The 23,853-nt window shown below is 43.5% G+C and overlaps 1 protein-coding gene across 1 annotated transcript; it reads right to left on the bottom strand.

Moving 5' to 3' along the window:
- Window positions 1,020–3,582, bottom strand: EIF1B (eukaryotic translation initiation factor 1B). Its single transcript, XM_018038429.1, has 4 exons — window positions 3,271–3,582; window positions 2,172–2,335; window positions 1,854–1,955; window positions 1,020–1,485 (listed from the first exon to the last, which is right to left on the bottom strand). The coding sequence occupies exons 1-4, from the start codon at window positions 3,299–3,301 to the stop codon at window positions 1,441–1,443; spliced, it is 342 nt and encodes a 113-aa protein (XP_017893918.1). The 5' UTR covers window positions 3,302–3,582; the 3' UTR covers window positions 1,020–1,440.

Here is a 23,853-nt window from a genome sequence, read left to right as displayed (position 1 = left end):
CTTTCTCCAGCATACTCACATAGTATATGCTCTTTACCAGGTTTGATACTGTCTGCAGTTTCAGATATCCACTCAGGGTCTTGGAATAGATACTCCTTGGATAAAGGGGTGACTACTGTAGATGCATTTTTCTGTCTGGGCTAAATGGTTTTAAGGACACAACTTGTGAAAGTGTTAGTTGCTCAGTCCTTCAAACTCTTTGCGACTCTCCGGACTGCCTGCTAGGCTGTCTGTCGAATTCTCCAGGCAAGAATACTGGAGTGGGTAGCCATTCCCTTTTCCAGGGAATCTTCACAACCCAGGGATTGAAGCCGGGTCTCCTGCATTGCAGGTACCATCTGAGCCACAAGGTAAGCCTCGTATAATTGAGCAAATAATGATGGCTCAATAAAAAAGCAGAATTCTGGAACTCAAAGAGGATAAGCAGCAGCAACCTCCTAAGCAACAACTGTTAACTCTCTAACTTCTCACACTACTCCCAGTCCCCATGTACCGTCACCTATGGTTCTTCCTTCTGGTGAAACGAACACCAAAGCAGGATTTAGTGAAAGAATATGACTTCCCTGGTTGGAAGCCCTTGGCTGCCACCCCAACTGTCACTTTCTGGCACTCTAGGCAAGTTAACCCCACCCCCAAACAATGTCTTTCTTCCATCTGTAGAGCAGCAGCACCACCCACCCACCCACACTTGCAAGGCAGCACCTCTGACTAAATTTATGTCAGGAACCTACTTTATTGTCTGGCAGTTAGAGACAGACTTATGTTGGCATCCCAGTAATATAACCAATAAAAGAACCACAAGAATTCTATGTGCTAATAAAGTTCAAACTATGTTTCTTCTCAACAATTTAACAGTACTTTCTGATAAATTCTTGGTTTGGACTGAGCTTATAGTTTCTTCTCTTATTCTTAAGTCAGTTAGTAAAGAACAAAAATTACATATAACAAAGGTTCTCCTCTAGCTTTAACAGCATCTGAAATTAATCAGAAAGAATAAACAAAATGAGAACGCCAATTATGAAAGACAAACTATAGGTGTACATTACTTGCATGGATGTGGGAGCCTAACTGACCACAAAAGGACTCATAGATATTTTTTTTTATTGTTAAGCTGCAACATACATGGTTTAATACAACAAAAAAATTTAATCAAGTGAAAAGTAATAAACTGAATAGACAAATAAACACTCAAAACAAAATCTTTTCCATTGGAAACATGTTAAGATGAATACGGGGTTTCATTACCATCTTACTGCAATTTTCTTATGTGTTACTAGCCTACATACCCCATGTTTTCTGTAATCATGCAGATGTGAATGGAAGCTTGAATGATTAAATAAATGAAAAGTCCATTTACTGCAGAGAATCATTTCACAAGGCAGCCAAACTGGGTCAGAGAACAAAATTATTCAAGAAATCCTCCACGTGTTTAGGTTCATTTTAGAATCCATGAACCTTAAGCTGTTCCTCCTTGACAATGCCAACCTGCAAAATAAAATTTAGCAGCATCACTAACATATAAATTCATTCCTAAGAAGACAGAGCAGTCATTAAAAAGTATCATTGTTAACAGGTCATTGCAACACTATTATTTGTGGCATGAACTGTTAATAAAAACTCAACACACATTAGAATATCATGACATGCCACAAAACATCCTCAGTGGATCCAGGAATGACCAGGTCATTCTAATGACAAAATAAACCAGTACTCCTGTCTTCAAAATAAGTACAATTAATGTGCTTCATCCACATGATTTTTTACTACAGAGGATAAAGTTATAATCCATGTCACCCTTAAATACAATGTCAGAAGCAATCTCAAGTCTGTACAGAAAGCACCCAATCACTCACCTCCAAGAGAAACTGGCAAATGTTTTTCCTTTGGTCACCTTGAAGCTGAATAACCTCTCCGTATTCCGGATGTTCAATCACAGTACCATTACAGGCAAATTTCTGAAGAAGTAGATTCAACATAACTGAATCAGATAACAATGATGTTTTATTTCCACCCTAAGATTACCTAGATGTTAATTAAGAGTATGAACACAGCTTCCTTGGGTCCAATCATTTTCATCCCCACTGACAGTCAAGTAAAGGTGTGGACCCTAATCCTACCTAGAGGTGTGCTTCAATAACTACATTTTCATCTCTTCTTCCTAACACCTTTACCTTTTTGAAAGCTTTCACAAGTTTCTTTTTGTCATAATCATCCGCAATGCCCTGAACAGTAGTCAGCGTCTTCCTGCCGTTCCGTTGCTGGATTCTTATATGAATGTAATCCTCAGTCCCTGCCGGGAGTAAGTCGTCACCCTTAGTTGCATCAGCAAAGGGGTCTGCAAAGGGAATACAGAAAAATCCAAAGCAGGAAAATATCTTTTAGTTAGTAATTTCCAGATACATGGTTCGCTACAATCTAGACACTCAGCAAAGAAGGTTCTAGTGCCTCTGCTTTTTTTCTGCAGGTGGGGATGCGGGGCGGGCGGGGGGAGGGGGCAGTCATAAGCGTAGGTCATTGATGAAACCGCTAAGGTACTCTCACAAAATGAGGTTTTTAAACAGGTATGCCCACCAATACCGGAAGAGAAAAACGCTTACAGGTGGATAATGTTATCGTTGAACATAATCCTGAGATTTTAAGACCTTAATTTTATAGCCACTATAAAAAATGTGCGTCATCTCGATTACATTCTGATGACAACAGAAAGATTCACAGATACCTCCTAGTCATTTAACAGTAACTCTGCCTGGGAAAAAGATGCACGTATCTCAATCAAGAGTGCTACACGGAGAGAACTGGACCACTACCCTGTAACAGATCAGAGGCCTGATCGGCCGCGTCTTCTACTAAATGCCCCCGAGAGCCGCTCACACAACAGCCCCGACCGCTAATGGACGCCGACACCCCGGCCCGGGCCGGCGTCCCCCTGGCCAGCAGCAGGGCAGGTCTGGGGGCGGCACAGGGTCGCAGAGGTGGCAGGAGGCAGAAGCGAGGCGCAGGCCGGTCCGGGAGCGGGCAGCGGGCGGCACAGGGTCCGCGGCCGGGGCTCCGGGGGCCGTCTTCAGGGAGGGGGTCGCCCGGGGCCCAGTCGCCATCTTCTGGGCGCCGAGACAAAGCCCCACTCGGGGTGCGGGGAGGGCGACCGGGGGCCCTGCGAGGCGGGGAGCAGGGGAGCGGCCCCGCCGGGGGCGGGCAGCGGCGGCTGGACAGCCGAGAGGCGCGCGGAGGACGCGGCGGGCGGGAGGAGGCGGCGGGGCGACCCGCTCTTACCGAAAGATTGGAGGTTCTGGATAGTGGACATGCGATACTAGTGTGAGGCCGGTGTGGGGATAAAATTCCTGCGGGGCCCGCCCGGATCACCGTGTCAGGAGGCTGTAGTGGCGAAAAAACGGAAATAAATACGGAGACGCTTGGCCCCGGGGCTGGGATGCGGCTTGAGCGGCGGCGGCGGCGGCGGAAGCCGGGAGGAGGCAGGAAGAGGCGAAGGAGGAGGCGGAGGAAGAGGCGGCGGCAACGGATGCGAAGACGCGAAAGAAGAGGCGGCGCTGCAGCTTCTCCCACAAAATGGCCGACGGAGACTATTTAGCCGCGCCCGCCGCCCCTCCCACGTGACCCGCCCGCGCCGAGCACTCTGGGACTTGTAGTTTTCTCGAGGCAAGACAGTCCGGAAAGCCTGGAAGGGGTGGGCTTCCGGGACCTCAATTCCCAGCAGGGTGTGCGCCCCCCAGCACCGGGTGGCTTGGGCAGGGAAGGGTTTAGCGAGCTGCCGATCTGTCTGGCTAGAACCCTCGTTGTCTAGAGCTGTCCTCTCCGCTCTCTCGCACACTCTCCCTTGACTCGTCTTTTCTAGCCGTAGGGTGGCAGCCCGGAGGGGTCGGTGCTGGCGGGGCCAGGGGAGGGGAGGCGGATAATCTCCCATCAGTCACCCTCGAGGCCCTGGGTAATCTAAGTAAAATCGGGGTACAGGAGCAGAACAAGGCCCGAAGTCCCGGCTTTCGTGCCTCATCACCTCCCTTCCCCATCTCCTGCCCCGTCCGGTTGTAGGAACCCTGTTAGTTCCTACTAAGGGTCGAGGTGGGGACCTCCTACCCAGGATTGTTCTGTCCTCCGAGTGTCTACCACGGTGGTTCTCAAACTCTAGCGTACATCTCCCCCAGGGCTTAAAATACAGACTGATAGACACCCCGCAGCTTCAGTTTTAGGACGTCTGGGGAGTGACCCGAGAATTTGCGTATCTTACAAGCTGCCAGGATACGCTAATTCTACTGATCTGGAACCGCGCTTCGAAACCACTGCCCAGCTTCATTGAAGGCCTGGCATCCAGTGGGAGTCACATATATTCCCCAAGTCGACCGAATGCACCAGAAAATCAACCTGTCAGCTTAACACAGAACCTTGAACACGAAGGTTAATTGACAGAGTCAGACACCAGAACAGTAATATCTTCCTATCAAGCTATAAACAGAAAACAAACCTGAGACTATGGGAATGGGCTCACCCAGTCAGGTGCTCGATTGTAAAACTTGGTTGGCCTTCTGGAAGCAAAGAGATAGACTGAAAGTCAGGGATTCTTAACTTTGTTTTGTGCCGTGGCAGTCTTGTGAAACCTATGGACCCATTCTCAGAATAATCCTTTTAAGTGCGTGAAATAAAAAATGTTGGATTACAAAGGAAACAGTGTATTGAAATTAAAACCAATAGATTGATAACATAGTATTGCTTCTTTACTAATGCCTTAATTGAGAAGATCTAGCAGCAGATCTCACAAAGGCTGGAATTTCGAAAAGGTGACAAATATTTTGAGATGTCTGTAAGCATCAGAAATGTAATATGAAAATAGTGACTTCTGCTAGTGCAAAGTTACAGATCCTTCAGATACTACGTTGATGTTGCCAGCATTCATAATGAAACAAAGGCTAACTTTTGTTAAGAGATTAGTGAAAATGTAGGTGGAGTCTTATTTTCCCTCTAGTTTTAGGAATCTACTCTCCACAGTTTTAGCTGTGGATGGACAATCCGCAGACCCCAGTTTAGGAACCTGGATTTAATAATCTTTTGTGGTTAACTATGATAATAGTAAGTGGATAGTTTACTATTATAAAAAATAATAGTAAGTGGATAATTTATTGAGTACATACTGTTTCCCTCTTGTAAGGTTTATACACAGTTTATTAATCTTCATAGCCATTCTATGAAATAGTTGCTGCTGCTGCTGCTAAGTTGCTTCAGTCATGTCTGACTCTGTGTGATCCCAGAGATGGCAGCCCACCAGGCTCCCCCATTCCTGAGATTCTCCAGGCAAGAACACTGAAGTGGGTTGCCATTTCCTTCTCCAATGCGTGAAAGTGAAGTCGCTCAGTCATGTCCGACTCTTAGCGACCCCATGGACTGCAGCCTGCCAGGCACCTCTGTCCATGGGATTTTCCAGGCAAGAGTACTGGAGTGGGTTGCCATTGCCTTCTCCATAATATAGTTATTCCTCTGTTTATACTCATGTAGAAATGGAGGCTTTCATGGGTTAAATTATTTGCCTGAAGAATCAAATTGGCCACTCTCAGAAATCTGAACTACATTTTGGGGCTTTTAGTCCTGACTTAAATGAATGACACTTTTATTATCCAAACTAAAGTGTAAAGTGTTAAAACTGGTTCAAAAACAAGGAGAAGCAAACATTTTTTGTTGTTCATTTGTTGATTATTCCTACAGTGGCTTTCTAGTTTTGAACCTTTATCAGTGTGCTTTAAAGTAATTTTTAATACTTATTTGGATGAAATTTAAGAATAAACAAAATGCATAACCATTTCTGTTACTAGACATCTCAAACTATTTTATATTATTTTTTTTCTTAGAAGGAGCCAAAAGTGGTTCAGTCAAGGAAAAAGAAAACAAACATAGAGAAGTTAAAAAAGATCCAGAAATCTTGGGGTATTCATGGTCATTACCTGTGTCAGGAGAGCACATACTTTCTTGGATCTACTGTTTACATCAGAGATCCCCGGGAGCTCAGAAATCAAAGCCAACTATGAAAACAGGTCAAATACAATTGTGATGATAGTCTGGAAAACTCTTCTGACTCTAGTCATCATTCTGACTTTGATTTTAGACCTGACCCGTCCAATACAGGAACCACTAACCACATGTGGCTATTGAACCCTTGCAGTGTAGCTGCTGCAAATTGTGATGTGCTCTCGCTCTAAAGTACACATTTGGAAGACTTAAATTGTCTCAGTTTCACCTGTTTCATTTTAGAATGTGGCTATTAGAAAATGTAATACTATATATGGCTCACATACTATTTCTATTGGACAGCACTGGTTTAGAGTGAAAGGATTTGACCTATATGTAAAGTTATAAAAGGGACAAATTAAAGCACTTAAAATCTATTATTTTTATTAATATCTCTAAACAACATCAGCCTAGTTTAAGGTGATTAGTTTCTGCCTTATTTCCAAAGGGAGTTTAGATCACTTGCAGAAAACAGTAGTAGTGACTAAAGGAATCAGGGAAGATTTTTTTTAAAAAATGTTAGACTAGTTGAGAATTAAAAGCCCCCAAAGCTAGAGAGAAACCTCAGATCTGGCTTTTAACTTCCTAATGGTTAAGACAAAGAGAAAATCAGCTAGAAAATCCGTACGCCTACAGGATGAAACCATACCAGCTGTGCAGAAGGAATGACTTGCCTGGCTCTGAGCCACAGGCGGTGCTTTTCGTGGACTTTCATAAAGCGGACACTGTGAGGTGGTGGACAGGGTCCCCAGTAGTCTGCCTACCAGGAAGACAGTGGTGGATTTTATGCAGCCGCTTCTAATGTCAGCCAGTCATGAAGAGATGCTAACAGGTGAGGACCTCAGGTCCTTGTCCATCCAGAGGTCACTGATTGCAGCGGCCTCATGATGATACAGCGCTCAGGTTTTCTGCTTCCGTGAGTGTAGCTCACCATCTGTCTCAGCTGCTGTGCTCTGAATTCAGCATCGCTGAGGTCACCCCTCCCACCAGCTGTTCCTGGCGACTCAACAAGAATCCTAATCCAGGCCGGTTCTTGAGAGATGTGGGACTGCTTATGTAGGAGGACCTAGACCTAGTGTCTAGGTCAGAAAAAGTCACTTTGCAACCTCAGCTTATTATCGTGAACACTCGATTGTTATATTAGCAATGTGTGATACAAAGGAAATGCTTGAAAACATTATCAGTTAAGACATTTAATTCTTTTCTTTGTCACTGAAGATAGTAGGATTGTGTTAGAGCAGAACTCACTATTATGAGTATTTGCATAGGCCAAAAGTAAAATCACATCTCCTGCAGTGGGAACTTGAATGATAGATCATTGAAATTAATAGTAATAATCAAGGGTTATGCTATCATTAAAGAGAAGGAAATAGTAATTCGCTCAAAATGGCTAGCTTGTTATCTTCACTATTAAAAGATCCCTAATAATGTCAGAAAATACATGTTTTGGGGAAGAATAAATTCAGCACTGAACAATACATGTATGTTATTAACAGATTAGACATGAAAAATCACTTAATGGAGGAAATGCTGAAACACTAGCTTCACTGGATTATTAAAGATTATGAAACATCTTTAAAATTCTGATATTATGGGCCTGAAATCCTATATTTTGGCAAAATAATATGCAAGAAGAAAACAAAGGCATTTTGCAAAATGTTTAAAAACTCGGAGAGTTTACTGCCCTTGGGCAGTATTGATGACACACTCCAGAAAACTTAAAACTCAAAGAAGAGAAAGATATAAATAAAAGAGCTCAGGTACATAGAGAAATCAGTAAAGATTATGGTTATGTCTAAATCACATTGGTATGTAATAAGGGTGAAATATTTTATGGGTGACTTTTAGAAGAATAGAAATTTCATGCTTTTTTCAATCCAACAAAAGGTAAGAAAATGTACAAAAGAGCAGCAAGAAATCATATAGTAAATTTAAAACACTGAATCATAATAAAGATGTTAAAAGTAAATGATTACCAGCAATCACAAGCATGAATGTTGTATTTTTCTGTTAACTAAAAATGGCTGCAAAACTTTACCTAGTTGCTATTTATGATGCATTTAAGGTCGAATGACAGAGACCGAAAAAGTTATTGCAAGCAACTGCTAGTTGAAAAGCAGCGTATAACAATATTACTATTGGGAAAAATGAATTCAAGAGTTACATTAAGCAGGACAAAGAAGAATGGTTTATCTGGATCATAGTTATATTGGACCAAGAATATGAGTCACAAACTTTTATATTCCTTACAACTTGGCAAAATGCATATGAGGCAAAAAAAAGAGAAATATTGAGAAATTGACAAACTTGCAGTCATAATGGAATACAGTAACACATTTGTTTCAGAAACATATGTACAGTAAACAAAAATTAAGATATAGGTGCATTTAGTATAGATATTATAATATATTATTATAATTATAATATTGGCACATAGATAACATGTAAAACTTTGTACCCAGTGCAAAGCATACCAATTGTGTTAAAACCCCCAGGACACCCAAATGTCCATCAACTGATGAATGAATAAGCAACATTTGCTATATCCATAAATGGAATATATTCTTCCAAAAAAGGAATGATACATGCTACAGTATGGATGAACTTTGAAAACATGAGGCCAAATGAAAGAAGCCAGTCACAGAAGACCACTTACTGTGTGACCCCTCTTAGGTGAATTATCTAAAATTGGCCAAGCTATAGAGACAGAAAGTGGATTAGTTGTTGCCTAGGACTGGGGATGTGTTTGAGGGGAAATGGGTAGTTGCAGCTACTGAATATGTAGTTTCTTTTTTGAGTTAATGAGAATCTTCTAAAATTGATTATTGTTGTTTAGTCTCTGAGTCGTGTCTGACTCTGCAACCCATGGACTGCAGCACACCCGGTTTCCTTGTCTTTCACTGTCTCCTGGAGTTTGCTCAAACTCCTGTCCATTGAGTCAGTGATGCTATCCAACCATCTCATCCTCTGCTGCCTGCCTTCTCTTCCTACCCTTAATCTTTCCCAGAATTAGAGTGTTTTACAATGAATCGGCTCTTTGAATCAGGTGGCCAAAGTATTGGAGCTTCAGCATCAGTCCTTCCAATGAATATTCAGGGTTGAATTCCTTTAGAATTGACTGGTTTGATCTCCTTGTCGTCTAAGGGACTCTCGAGTCTTCTCCAGCACCACAGATCAAAAGCATCCGTTCTTCAGCGCCCAGCTGATTATGATGATGGGTAACTTGTATGGGATGTAAATTATATCTCAGTAAAATAGTGGTAGAAAAATAGGATACAAACAAGTAAAAAAAGTTTCACTGATTCATTGTCAACGTAGTAAATAAAATATCAAATCAAGTCAGCACTATACCCAAAAGATATGCCAAGATGACCAATCATAAGTAAGTATATTTTAATAATATACTTCAGAATTTAATATACAAACCTTTCTAAATAGAGAGTTTTGGCATCCTGTAGGAGCACAGAGAAATGTTCACCAGCCAGGAGCTGAGGAATTCTCCATACCTCAAGTCATTAACAAATCGAAATGACAGACTTACAAAACAGACTCAACCGAGACCATTCCCAAGAGTTGCCTTTTAGTCAGTAGGGTCGGAGGGGGCTTGGGACATGGAGAAGGGGATTGGAGATCTGGTGATACTCAGAATTGATGGAGACTTCCTGTCTCTCAGAGGAGATGAAACCCCTTAACAGCATGGGAAAGAAAAATGGACACCATAGTGGTAAGTCAGCTAGCTTTAAAAGAGCCTCTTTGGAAAGGTGCACAGTATCATTTCATTGAGCTTTAACTTGTGGGTACAGGCCCGATCTGAACTACCACACTGTGAAGAGACTGATCTCTCCCTTTTTCAATACATTGACCAAAGAAAGGACATGAGCTCAATGGTCATGTGAAGACGAAACAAACAAAAAAGATTTTAGTTGATTACCTGGCTCTGTTCTCCAAAGACACTGCCCCCTCCTGCCACTCAGTGAGGGGAAAGCCAGGACCACAGCGTGGGAGTTAAGGCTGCATGTTATATGAGCTCATACAATTTCTGGAAGTGGCATGACACAGGTTATTGCTTCTTCTTTCAAGGATAGACCAGTGACCTTTCCAAGTCTCAAATTTATGCTGATGCTTTCACTGTAATAATAGCTTGCATGAATTCTTTTCTTAGTTCACTTTAATATGAGGGCAACTTAATCGATTGTATTACTCTTTTAACTGAGCCATTATATTTTTTTAATATTCAATATTCCCATATCATAATCTGCCCATCATGGTATGTAATCCTAGAACAACCATGTCCTTATGTCATGGGGCTCCCTAAAGCTCTGGTAACAGCTACATTGAGATATCAACCTGTGGCACCATGTCCTTATAAAATCTTATTTAATTGATATCATGCTGTTCATATTTTGTCAGTTTCTCGGGTCTAGGGTTTCAAGACTTTTGAGCTTAATCACCTTTATTGGAAACGTTTTCTTTATTTAGTGAATTTACAAGGCTGGTGAAACAATCTCAGCCAAGATTCAGTTTCTTTCTTTATTCCTTTTTCTTTTTTGATAGGATTGTACCTCATCTAAGCAAAGAAAAAAGAAATATTCATGTGGCAATATAGTAATAGCTTGCACCTACTAAGTGTGCAGTATGTACCAGGTTAGGGCTAAGTGCTTTCCACACAGTACTGTATTTTCCTTAGCCTCATTTTAAATTCTGGACCACAAGTCCCAAATGGGCATTCAGCGTCACAGTTCTTACAGCACTTACTCAGATGTTTTCCTCTTTCTCACTCTCTCCAATGATGATTTCATACATCGGTCTTCTCAAACCCAAATTCCTTCCCCCATGTTCCTTTCCGTGCTTCCCTGGTGGCTCAGACGGTAACGTGTCTGTCTGCAGCTGACGGCCTTGCTTGTATTTTACTGAGACTATAGAAGCCATCATATGGAAACAAACTCCAGCCACCAGATCTCCAAATCTCACTGCGTTTGTCCCTGTGCTCTTTGCCTTGCCAGCTTGTTACCCTGGTTGAGCATCCTTGTTTCCCTCTTTTGCACTTTCAAGGATGTTGCTCCCAGAAGTATCCACCTCTCCCTCTTGCATCTATAATGTCTCTCTCTATAGACTTAGTTCCACCAGGATGCAAATATGCTCTAGAATCGTACGTCTTAATAGACGAGAACAAAAATTCCTTTGACACATGTTCTTTTCTTGCCAGGACCCATTTCTCTCCTCTTCCAAAGAGTTGTCTAAGGTCACTGCCTCTGCTTGTTCATGATTCATCTCTCCTTAACTCCTCCGTACAGGCTTCCATCTCCACTGCTATGCTGAGATCATCCATGCCCAAGTGTGCTTGACCCCATATTGCCAACCCAATTCTGTCTCACTGTTTCTGACTTGGTCCTCTTTGCAGCATTTGACAGCATGAACTACTCTTTTCTTCTCTTGGCTGCTGCGACTTCATCGTCTCTTGCTTTTTCTTCCATATCATTATGCTATTTTCAACTGCTTTGCTGACTCCTTCTTTGCTCAAACTGTGTCAGTGTGTTTATTAAGATAAGAGGAAAAATCAGGAGATGGTACGTTGGAAGTCAAGGAAAGGAAGTGTGCATCCCAAAGGCTGGGTTATGAGTGGTTGTCACCCGCTGAGGACAGCTGAGCCCGGTAGACTGGCAACCTTCTAGCTGCATTCAGTGGCATCGTGGTGTCAGGATGAGGGGACAGAACTGAAGTAGACGAGCTGACTATTTCCAAACAGTCATGTGACCAGGGAGGATCTCAGATCCCCTCCACTTAGGTTACACTGGTTATCATAAGCAACTGGCAAGGAGGGAATGCATTAGAACTTCCCCTTGAGCTCAAGAAAAACAGACATGGAGAGGAAGTTATTCTGCATCAAAAGCATCTGTAAAGAAGGGAAACAAACATGGACAGTTATGTAAACAAAGCCATTCAGCTTTGAGAAGTGGATAGGACATGGAGAGGGGGTGAGGAAACAGATTAAATGAAAGAAAATCTACTCAAGTTCAGCTCACCTCAATTCACTTTGAATATTAGGCATCTTTAATAATAATTCTTTTTTACAGAAACTTGAGAATTTGCAGAGCTGTCAGTGAAGCAATGAGTTGGGAGGGTAGTGTCATTGTTTCTTGGAGTGTAATTCCAAAATAAATAAAGGACCCCAGGCAGTGTAACAGACAGCATCCTCAATAGCATTTTTTTCCTGGTAATTGACAAAAGGGGTTCCATGTGGCTTTTGCTTACAGATGAAAAAGAGTGAAGACCTTCACCCTCTTAGAAACAGCTGTGCATCTGTCAGAGCTACCCAGTCGCAAACACTAAGTCTGGCTTTCCAAAGTAACCATGTTATTTTGTATGTAATTGCTATAATTAGCTGTGGGGACATCACTGACCCATTAGCAGGAAAAACAGATGGGATGAGATGTGTCTTCATGCCTGGGCTAGGATGTTGTGGAAATATTAGAAACTGTTAGCCATAAACTCAGTCACCATGTTGCAGATTTAGAATGCTCAGTTTAAACAGTGGAGGAAGTGGCTCAAGCAGTCCATGAAGGACCTCTCTCAGTTACTCGGGATGATCATTTCAGATGTCTTTCATGGTGGCTGACTGCAAAATGCAGAGACTGCAAAATCAGTTCATGTGAACATGTGAGCAAACTCCCCAAATCTATTCCCACATTTTCAGCTCCTGAAACTGCCACTGACCCAGCGGCCTTGGCGGGAAACCTGGGGACCTCGCCACTCCTTCCCTTCTCTGCACTCTGCGTGGTCTCTGAGTCGGCCTCCGACGCAGGAACCCCTACTTTGAGCATCGTCTAGTGTCTTGGGCCACAGTGGGGCTAGAATTTTGTGAAATGTTTGGATTTTGTAAGGGGAGTGGGGATTGGCATATGTATTCTTCACTTTTTTTATTTGAAGTACAGTTGATTTACAATGCTATGTTAGATTCAGGTGTACAACAAAGTAATTCAGTGATTCAAAGTGATTCACACACGCACATATATGTGTGTACAATATATATATTCTTTTTCAGATTCTTTTCCCTTATATATTATTATAAGAAATTGAATATAGTTGCCTGTGCTATACAGTAGGTCCTTGTCGGTTAACTAGTTTATATATACTAGTATAACCCCATACTCCTGCTAATTCAGCCCTCTCCTCCTTTCCTCTTTGGTAACCGTGATGTTGTTTTCTGTGAGTCTGTCTCTATTTTGTAAATAAGTTGATTTGCACCATTTCTTTTAGATTCCACGTGTAAGTGATATCATATGGTAATAGTCTTTCTCTGTCTGACTTAGTGTGATCATCTCTAGGTACATCCCTTTTGCTGCAAACGGCACTACTTCATTCTTTTTAGTGGCTGAGTAGTATCGTATATCTGTAGCACATTTTGTTTATTCGTCTCTCTGTCTGGGGACATTTAGGTTGCTCCCATGTCTTGGCTATTGTGAATAGTACTGCTATGAACATTGGGGTGCATATATATTTTCAAATTAGAGTTTTCTCCAGATATATGGCGTGCGTATTCTTAAAAAGGCACCTCAGGGGTCTCTGAGTCTCCTTTCCCCCATGTAGTTCAGAGCCTCAGGGTATGATACAGAGGCTCAAGATCATGGGGAATACAAGTTCTTTTGCTGCAGGAACAGGTTTTCCAAACCCCAGATGCATCATTCAGTCAAAATAAAGGGACAAAAGGCACCATGAAGGAGCCGCGAGAGAACAAAAAAGAAAGAATGCAGACCAAGCCAGACCCATGGATCTGAGATGTTGCAGACACAGCTTTGACCCCTCTCCCTCCTGTCTCTGGGCAGTACAACTCTGCCCACTTCTGACTGTGCATCCTCCTCTAAAGGGCCCGCCAACATCATTAATTCTGTGTCTCATTTCCCTTCCTAGACTGCAAGCTTCCAGAGGGCAGGACTGTATCTTTTCTTTTCACCTGTCTAGTGCCACCTATCAGCCTGGCATGTTGCTGAATTCAGGGAGGGATGTGTGTTTATAATCTTCACACGGATATCTCCATCAGGATGCCCCAGAAGCACCTTAAACTCAAGGTGACTTGACTTGATCCTTGAATCAGGATTCTGCTCAACCTTGCGCTTCCATTTCTATATTGGTTGGTGGAATCCAGACACACAATCAGGGAGCTGATGTTTTCCAGCCTTCATAATACTTGACTGCTCAGTAGCCACAAACTCACTTCTTCCTTTTTAGATGTCCTTATTTCCTGGATCAGGAGTTTCCTTCCACCTTTCTGACTGCTCTTCCTCTGCCAGTCCAATTCCACAGGGCCAGTTCCCTCAGTCCTAACCCATCCACAAGGGATGACGGCTTCCCGCTCCATCAAGGTCTCAACAGCTCTCTGATCTCTACCAGCCTGAGCTCTCCAATTGTGGCTCCACTCACCTCTCAGACCTCACCACTTGGCCAACATCTGTCATCAAACATATCCAAAAAGGAGCCTTCCTTCCCCATCCCCAGCTCAATGAATAGAACTTACTCTTCCAGCCAGAGGTCCGCGTGCATTGTTCACACTTCCATCTTTTTCACTACCCATATCCAGCCAATTCATAAATCCCGTTTTTGCTTCCAAAAACTTCTCCCTCACTGTCTTAATCTAATCTGTCCTGATTCCTTCCTGAACTCTGTAGGAAGTCTCCTGATTTGTCTGTCTATAATCTCTTTGCCCTATACAATATATTCCTTATACTAAAAAAATCAAAGCTATTAAACTCATAGATCTGCTCAGGTCACTTCCCACCTGAACTTTTCAGTGTCTCACCACAAATCATGGTTTAAAGACAAAATGCACCGCATCAATCCAGACATGCAGATATCTATCTGCGATGAGTGGGATGACCTTAGGGAAGCATGCAGAATGCTCTGTATACAGATGAAGGAGTGGATCCTGTAACTAGGAGGGAAATGATATCCGAACAGTGAGTCCCATGCTCTATGCAGGTAGAGAATGGTCTCTGGGCGAGTTCCTTGGTCAGAACTTAGGACACTTAAACCCTGAGTTTTCAGTGGGGCCAAGGCATCAGAGAGGCCCTAGGAGTTGGCCAAGCAATTCTCTAGTCAAAGACAAGAAGTCAGGGCACAGTAGGAGACTGGTGCCATGTGGAGAGACTGCTATTAGTTGGAAAAAAGGCTTTTGAGGAACAGGAGCATCTAAATTAGCTTGCCACGTATGAAGTGATATACTGTGTGCCCCTGGCCCCTGACTTCTCCCCCATCCCCTGTCCTTGTCCTTCAGCGAGGTCTACTACAGGGCTGGTTGATCTCTTTGTTGTTGCTGTTGTTTCAAGTGTGAATGGTTGGAGGGGTTACATTTCCCTTCTGGATCGACGCAGTATAAAACAGAGGCTTCTTTTCTCTTTCTGACTTACTTCACTCTGTACACTATGCTCTGGGTTCATCCTCCTCATTAGAACTGTCTCAAATGTGTTCCTTTTCATTGCTGAGTAATATTCCATTGTGTATATGTACCACAATTTCTTTATCCATTCATCTATTGATGGAGATGTGAGGGAGGTTCAAGAGAGAGGGGACATATGTATACCTATGGCTGATTCATATTGATGTATGGCAGAAACCAACACAGTATTGTAAAGCAATTATCCTCTAATTAAAAATAAACAAATTAAGGGAAAAACAGAGGCTGCAACAGGGATGCAAGACCATTTTGATCTCATAAGGCCAATTTCACAGGCTTTTGGGAAAGAGTTTGGGCTTTAAGGGAAATAAAATTGGAGGTTTGAAGCAGTATCGACTGGAACATAAATTTTTCCTGGCATGGAGCTTACTCTTACCTCCAAACATCTGGGCTACACTAGGCTTCTCCTGGGCTGGGGAGGGATCAGGAACCATCAGAGAGGACTTTTGAACCGAGCCTTCTCAAAGGATAGGTGAGGGTTTTCAAAGTCAGAGGGAGGCATTTCAGAGGATGGAATGTGATGTGGGAAGATGCAGAGTTGACAAGGGTCCTAGCTTGAGTGGTTTGTGAGCCACAGAGGGTAAATAGGGCCCTACCAGGAGCTGTGGTCCAGAGTTATGCACTATTACAGTCCAACTCTGACAATGCCTGGAACAGACTTTCCAACCACACTTAGATCTGTCTTTTAACATTAGCCAAGACAACCATTTTCCCCTGCAATCAAAGACAGAGTGGAGGCCAGGGGAGCAGAATCATAACTGCCTCAAATCAAGAAGTGGTAACTTATTCCTTTGTCATCAGACAGTTTAACAGTCGATGGGCACCAAGCTGACATCTGGCCAAGTGGCATCAGCAGAGCTGTTGTACCACAGACAGTCAGCGTTTCAACAGACCAGGGTCACTAAGAAGAATTGCTACTGGGCACAGAGAAAACAATAACAGTGTCATTTAAAGACAAAGAAGAACCTCAGTTCTGCCAGACCGATGACAGGAACTCATTCATTGCCAGGATGGTTCTACAAAGACCCAAATTACAAACAGGGTGGAAGCGCTGATTCACAGTCTGTTTTCAGCGGCAGAGCATTCATGACACATGGTCTGCATTTATCAGGACAAAGAATACTTGTCCAGATTTTCCCTTTTAAAGATAAAAAAATCTTTTTTTTTTTTTCTGACTTCCCAGTGGGTTTGTTACAAAATGAATGAAATAACAGGGAAGAATAAATCAGAAGGGACAGGTTTGAAAGTGCAAATTATTGTCATTACCAGGAAGCAGGAAAGGGCATTTTGAAGGTAGAAGTGCGATAGAAAACACTGACCACCACCACTGCCTGCAGATAGCCCTTTCATCTTCAGTTAGGTAATTACCACATTGCTCAGTGAATGAGGACAGCAGTTACATACCGTTTCATCCTGTCACCTTGGCACCCAGCACCTCATGGTTGGGGCGCATCCTGTCTCTGGGCCAGCGTTGCTTCTTGTCTTTTTGATACACAGCACACGGAGGAGAAGGTCCCCAGGTGCCCAGCCCCATCTCTCCCTGAGCAAGTACAAAGCTGAGAACTTGCAAACTTGGTGGTACTGTGTAAGAGTTGCCAAAGGCATACTCCCCAGATTGCTCCAATGACAGCAGAGAACAGCGTCTCCTGGACTCGTGGAAGATCTTGAGAGTGGGCAGGTGGACAGAGGATGTTTCATGCACAAGCAGACTTCCTGGAGGCACTCAGGTTGCCGGACTTGTAAACTCTGCTGCCCTTGCCTGGCTGGCTGGCTCTGGGCACTATGATATGAAGCAAGGCAGGGCTGCGTAGAGGAGGGGGCTGTTACTTGGTCCACCTGGCTCCATCCCAGCGCACCTGGCCGTCCAAGCAGAGATTTAACTTTGTCCACTTCAGAGAGCCCTAGGAATATGTGACTGGAAATCCCCCTTCCTCAAGGCTGCCCACTGGGTTGTTTTCAGGCAACAGTAATCCAGTGTCTCCAGGAAGTTCAGTTAAGATGGCTGGATAGTGAATTGACATTTTCTTCCTGGGCTGGGGAGAGCAAAGGAAACAGATGAGACAGACAGAAAGCTTTTCCCTAGAGGGATGGAACAGCACTCATCCCAGGGCTCAACCCATAGACTGGGGCTGTCTGTATTATCCCCTCCCCTCTGCCCTTCTTTCAGCTGCTCTTTAAGCACTGGGTTGCATTTTGAGCGTAGCACTGTCCTTGACAGGGATGGTGATGGGGACTGGTGATTTCCCCGGTTGGAGGGGAAATTTGAGTCATCAGAAGTTTACAAGGGGGACTTCCTTGGCAGTCCAGTGTTTAAGATTCTACACTCCCAATGTAGGGGGCACAGGTTTGATCCCTGGTTGGGGAAGTAAGATCCTGCAAACTGCACAATGCACCAAAAAAAGAAAAGCTTACAAGGTTTTCTAACTAGTGGGTGGTCTCCAAACTTTTTGGGCCACACATCCCATCAGTAAAAACTGTTTGACAGTGTGTCCCCGAAATATGTATGTTCATTTATAAATTATTACATGCACTTGCATCTATCCATGTATTTAACATTGGTAAAACTTCCACATAAAAATTGAGCTCAAGGATGAATATGTTCTTTCACCTGACTCCAGTGTGCCATCTCCTGTCCCCCTTGTGCAATCTGTACCCCACTTTGGAAACTGCTTTCTAACGTTAGAATTCTCCCCAAGTTCTGTTTTTTTATGGGCAAAGGATGAAGGAGAGACATCCACTCAGAGAAAAGATGAGTCATGGCTGGGAACAGGGGTTTTGTTCAGAAGTCAGTGAAAAAAATGTCTTTTCAGTGTCTTCCCTGCCTCATCATTGATGGCAGGAAGGAGTGAGTGATGGCACCCAAGAACTCTGTGGTAGCTCTTGACCAGCTTAGAGACAGTGCTTTAAGAGGCCAACTCAGAGTTACTGGTGTCTCACTGGGGCCTGCAGATTGTGAGCATCTATGGATGCAGGAGCTTGTGCTTTTGGATTCTGGGCAGCCTGGGCCATTTCACTGCCCCCTGAAGTTGCTCCACAGTCTTTAGAAAAGGGAGGGGAGTGAAGTAGAGGTTAGGGGGAGCCTCTTGCTCCTCCATCTTGGTGTTGAGATCCCTTCTGTACACTTCAGTGTCAGAAGGATGCTCACCTCCAGCCTTAGATGGGCATGAAGGTGCCTGTGGGGCACCATCTTCAGTTGAGTCGATTGGTCATGGGGTAACCACAGGCTGGAGGCAGGACCACCATGGCCACAATAGGTGAACCAAATTTGTTTCAAGCACTGGCTCTGTGCCAAGCTCTGTGTGATTATGAACAGAACCCACTTCCTCAAGGGGCTTTCAGGTCAGTGCAGGAGAAAGATAATCACATATGTGTATGCAGTGCAGGGAATGTCTTAGTTTGAAGCTTCCTCAAGGGAGATTCTGCATTGAGTAGTTAATCTGGGAGGTGACCCCAGGGTACATGCTGAGGGAGGGAGAAAGTGAGAGTGTGAAGGGAGAAAAAGTCACAAGAAAGAATCAATGAACAGGTTACCACTGCGGGGACCTGGACCTCAACCCTGTAGGGCACTCTCTGAGGGACTCTATTGAGCAGTGCTACTCAAAGTGTGGCCACAGGACTGAAAAAGGTCACTTTTCATTCCAGTCTCAAAGAAGGGCAATGCCAAAGAATGTGAACTGAGAACTTCCACATGTACAACCTGGGTGTAGAAAAGTCAGAAGAACCAGGGATCAAACTGCCAACTTTTGCTGGATCATGGGAAAAACAAGGGGATTCCAGAAAAACATTTACTTCTGCTTCACTGACTACCCTAAATAAAGCCTTTGACTGTGTGGATCATAACAAACTGTGGAAAATTCTTAAAGAGATGGGAATACCAGACCACCTTACCTGTCTCCTGAGCGACCTGTATGAAGGTCAAGAAGCAACAGTTAGAACTGAATATGAAACAACTGACTGGTTCAGAATTGGGAAGGAGTACGTCAAGGCTGTATATTGTCACCTTGCTTATTTAACTTACATGCAGAGTACATCATGCGAAATGCCAGGCTAGATGAATCACAAGCTAGAATCAAGATTTCTGGGAGAAATAACAACCTCAGATATGCAGATAATACACTCTAATGGCAGAAAGTGAAGAGGAACTAAAGAGTCTCTTGATGAGGGTGAAAGAGGAGAGTGAAAAAGCTGACTTAAAACTCAACATTCAAAAACTAAGATCATGGCATCCACTCCCATCACTTCATGGCAAATATATGGAGAAAAGGTGGAATCAGTGACAGGTTTTCTTTTCTTGGACTCTAGAATCACTGTGGACAGTGACTGCAGCCATGGAATTTTTAAAAGACACTTGCTCTTTGGAAGAAAAGCTATGACAAACCTAGACAGCATATCAAAAAGCAGAGCCATCACTTTGCCGACAAAGGTCTGTATAGTCAAAACTACGGTTTTTCCAGTAGTTATGTATGGACGTGTGAGCTGGTCTATAAAGAAGGCTGAGTGCTGAAGAATTGATGCTTTTGAGTTGCGGTGCTGGAGAAGATTCTTGAGAGTCCTTTGGACTGCAAGGAGATCAAACCAATTAATCCTAAAGGAAATCAACCCTGAATATTCATCCGAAGGACTGGTGCTGAAGCTGAAGTAACTCAAAGTATGACCAGCAGCAGCAGCATTACTCAGGAGCTTGTTAGAAATGTAGAATCACGGGTCCCGCCAGGCCTGCTGAATCAGAATTTGCACATTAAAGTTTGAGAAGCACTGCCTTTAATCTTTTATCTTTATCAAACATGATAACTTTGATATAAAACATATTTTTCTATATTTCAGGACTTGATTCTACCAAACCTGATCCTTCTGAATAACTTCTTTGGGATTTTCAATGTTTGAAGTGCATATTAAAGTTTTTCCAGTCTCTTGAAAGCTCTTTAAAATGCAACACCATTTACCTGCACTTTATCATAATTACAACTCAATTGAAGTGACAGAAGGCTCACGAAACCTGCTGTTCTGTAAAATGCAAATTTTGTATGGGAAATACTTCCCCTGGGAGAAAATAAAGTGGCTGTCATTTGAAAAGTTATTTTTAAAGGAATGTACCTAGTGCCTCCTGTACTTTAAAGTTTTGTCAAAAATTTCAAGGAATTAGAGGACCCTTTGTGAAAGATCAACATGTACACAGAAAGAAACTTCAAAAATGTGACAGAAGTTCCATATTTAACAAAATGTCAAAGACAAGTAGTTCAGTAGTTACTTATATACCCTTTATATTGGCCTGTGATTTTACTTTTAATATCCACTCGTCTTCATTTCATCTCTAACACAAGGATTAACCTAAGGTTATAAAACTTACTTTTCGCATAGTGTATCAGTTAGCTATTACTCCATAATAAACAACTCCCAAGCTCAGTGCTTTAAAGGAGCAATGATTTATTCTTGTTCTTATGTCTACATGTTGGCTGGGGTGGCTTTGATGACCTCCTGGGCTCAATAGGCTTGGCTAAAGGTTGGATCTGAATCTGTTCCTCGGGTCAGTGGGCTGCCTGTGGCATGTTCTCATTCAGTTCAGTTCAGTTCAGTTCAGTTCAGTTGCTCAGTCGTGTCTGACTCTTTGCGACCCCATGAATTGCAGCACGCCAGGCCTCCCTGTCTATCACCAACTCCCGGAGTTCACTCAGACTCACGTCTATCGAGTCAGTGATGCCATCCAGCCATCTCATCCTCTGTCGTCCCCTTCTCTTCCTGCCCCCAATCCCTCCCAGCATCAGGGTCTTTTCCAGTGAGTCAACTCTTCGCATGAGGTGGCCAAAGTACTGGAGTTTCAGCTTCAGCATCAGTCCTTCCAATGAACACCCAGGACTGATCTCCTTTAGGATAGACTGGTTGGATCTCCTTGCAGTCCAAGGGACTCTCAGGAGTCTTCTCCAACACCACAGTTCAAAAGCATCAATTCTTCAGCGCTCAGCTTTCTTCACAGTCCAACTCTCACATCCATACATGACCACTGGAAAAACCATAGCCTTGACTAGATGGACCTTTGTTGGCAAAGTAATGTCTCTGCTTTTGAATATGCTATCTAGGTTGGTCATAACTTTTCTTCCAAGGAGTAAGCGTCTTTTAATTTCACGGCTGCAATCACCATCTGCCGTGATTTTGGAGCCCCAAAAAATAACGTCTGACACTGTTTCCACTGTTTCCCCATCTATTTCCTATGAAGTGATGGGACCAGATGCCATGATCTTAGTTTTCTGAATGTTGAGCTTTAAGCCAACTTTTTCACTCTCCTCTTTCACTTTCATCAAGAGGCTTTTTAATTCCTCTTCACTTTCTGCCATAAGGGTGGTGTCATCTGCATATCTGAGGTTATTGATATTTCTTCTCCTGGCAATCTTGATTCCGGCTTGTGCTTCTTCCAGCCCAGCATTTCTCATGATGTACTCTGCATATAAGTTAAATAAGCAGGGTGACAATATACAGCCTTGACGTACTCCTTTTCCTATTTGGAACCAGTCTGTTGTTCCATGTCATGTTCTCATAGTGAATAGCAAATATAAATGGACCAACCCAACTCCATAAACATATTTCAAGTCCCTTATGTAGCTCTTCTTCTATTAATAACATCTCATAAGCCAAAGCAAGTCACATGACCAAGTCCAAACCAAGGGTTCAATAATGCTATTGTCTGGATGTTTGTGTCCTCTCAAAATTCACGTGTTGAAACCTAACCCCTGAGGTGTGATATGAGGAGGTAAGGCCTCTGGGAGGTAATTAGGTCGGCTCCACTCTCTTGGCTGGTGCCGTTTTAAAGGAGGCTCCAGTGAGAACCCTCTCCATGTGAGGACACATGAGAAGTCTGCGGCAGCCTTTCCCCACAGTCAACTATGCTGGCACTCTGATCTTGGACTCTCGGCCTCCAGAGCTGTGGGAAATACGTTTCTGTTGTTTATGAACTTCCCAGTCTTTGGTATTTTTGTTATAGCAGCCAGAGACGGAGAAATGTGCTCCACCAACCACAAGGCAAGTGACGTGACCAAGCCCAGCTCCAGTGGGGTGAGGCAGTGCACTCCTCCTAGAGTTAGGGGGATAAGGGAGTGAATATTTGCAGAAAAATAATCTCTTCTACGATGAGTAGAAAAATCGAGGCACAGCATTTTGCAAAATAAAGCATTGGTGCTGATATGCAAATGTATTTCGTATTCCAAGAGAAAAAGGAGGACATTGAGGACCTATAGTTACCAAGCATTCTGCTGAGAATTTCCTTGTGTGTTACTTCATTGGACCTTTTATCTTTTAAAAAGTATCTATTTACTTATTTGCCTTGGTGGGTCTTCGTGGCCACACACCAGCTTTCTCTAGGTGCAGTGAGCTGGGGCTATTCTTTGCTGCGGTGCACGGGCTTCTCACTGCGGTGGTTTTGCTTGTTGCGGAGCACGGGCTGTAGGCGTGGGCTCAGCGGTTGTGGCGCATAGCCCGCTTAGTTGCTCCATGGCACGCGGGATCTTCCTGGAGCAGGGATCAAACCAGTGTTGCCAGGTGGATTCTGAACCACTGGACCACCAGGGAAGCCCTTCACTGAACCTTGTAACAATGCCACGAGGAAGCTATTTTAACTCCATTTTACAGATGAGGTGATAGGTCACCGGGCTGGTATGTGGGATGTCAAAGAGTGGAGCTGTGTTTTCTGGCAGCCTTCAAATGCTATGAATACTGGGTCACTTTTTTTTTTTTTGGCATGGCAAATCAAGCTCTTTTTTCTTAGGGGAAAATACTATCTTTACTCTGTTCCTATTTATCCTGGATACAAGAAGAGCTGTAAATTTTCTATAAGTTTAGTTGCCTATCACTCTTGACACCCTAATTGTTGATTCAAACTGGTTCTCTTGAATACTTGGAGTATCAACACACATTGGCTGCTCAATACAAATTTTCTGGGCTTCTGGGTTAGGGTAGCCAAATGCTTGGGTAACAGGAGTGTGTCTGAACCCTCTTAGCTGTTTCCATGTCTTGCTGTCCTATGGGAATGTGGTTGGGGATGGGAGGCAGTGTAGAGAAGTCAGGAATTTTGGTCTGGAAATGCTGCCCAGAGAATATCTCAGAGGGTCTCCTGGTGTTGTTCTCCCTGCCGGCCCCATCTGAAATGCCCCCACCAACCTAAGTGTTAACTTGTGAATGTTTAGCAAGTATTGTGCCAGGCACATTAATGGGAGCATCATTGTTGTTCACTCACCGAGTCATGTCCATTCTTTGCGACCCCATGGACTACAGCACCCCAGCCCTCCCTGTTCCTCACCTTTTCCTGAAGTTTGCCCAAGTCCATGTCCATTGCATCAGTGATGGCATCCAGCCATCCCATCCTCTGATGCCCTCCTCTCCGTCTGCCCCCAATCCTTCCCAGCATCAGGGAC

Source organism: Capra hircus, chromosome 22, assembly GCF_001704415.2.
Source record: "Capra hircus breed San Clemente chromosome 22, ASM170441v1, whole genome shotgun sequence".
Lineage (NCBI taxonomy): Eukaryota > Metazoa > Chordata > Mammalia > Artiodactyla > Bovidae > Capra > Capra hircus.
The sequence above is the reverse complement of the archived record's forward strand: the minus strand, read 5'-3'. Positions and strand labels throughout refer to the sequence as shown.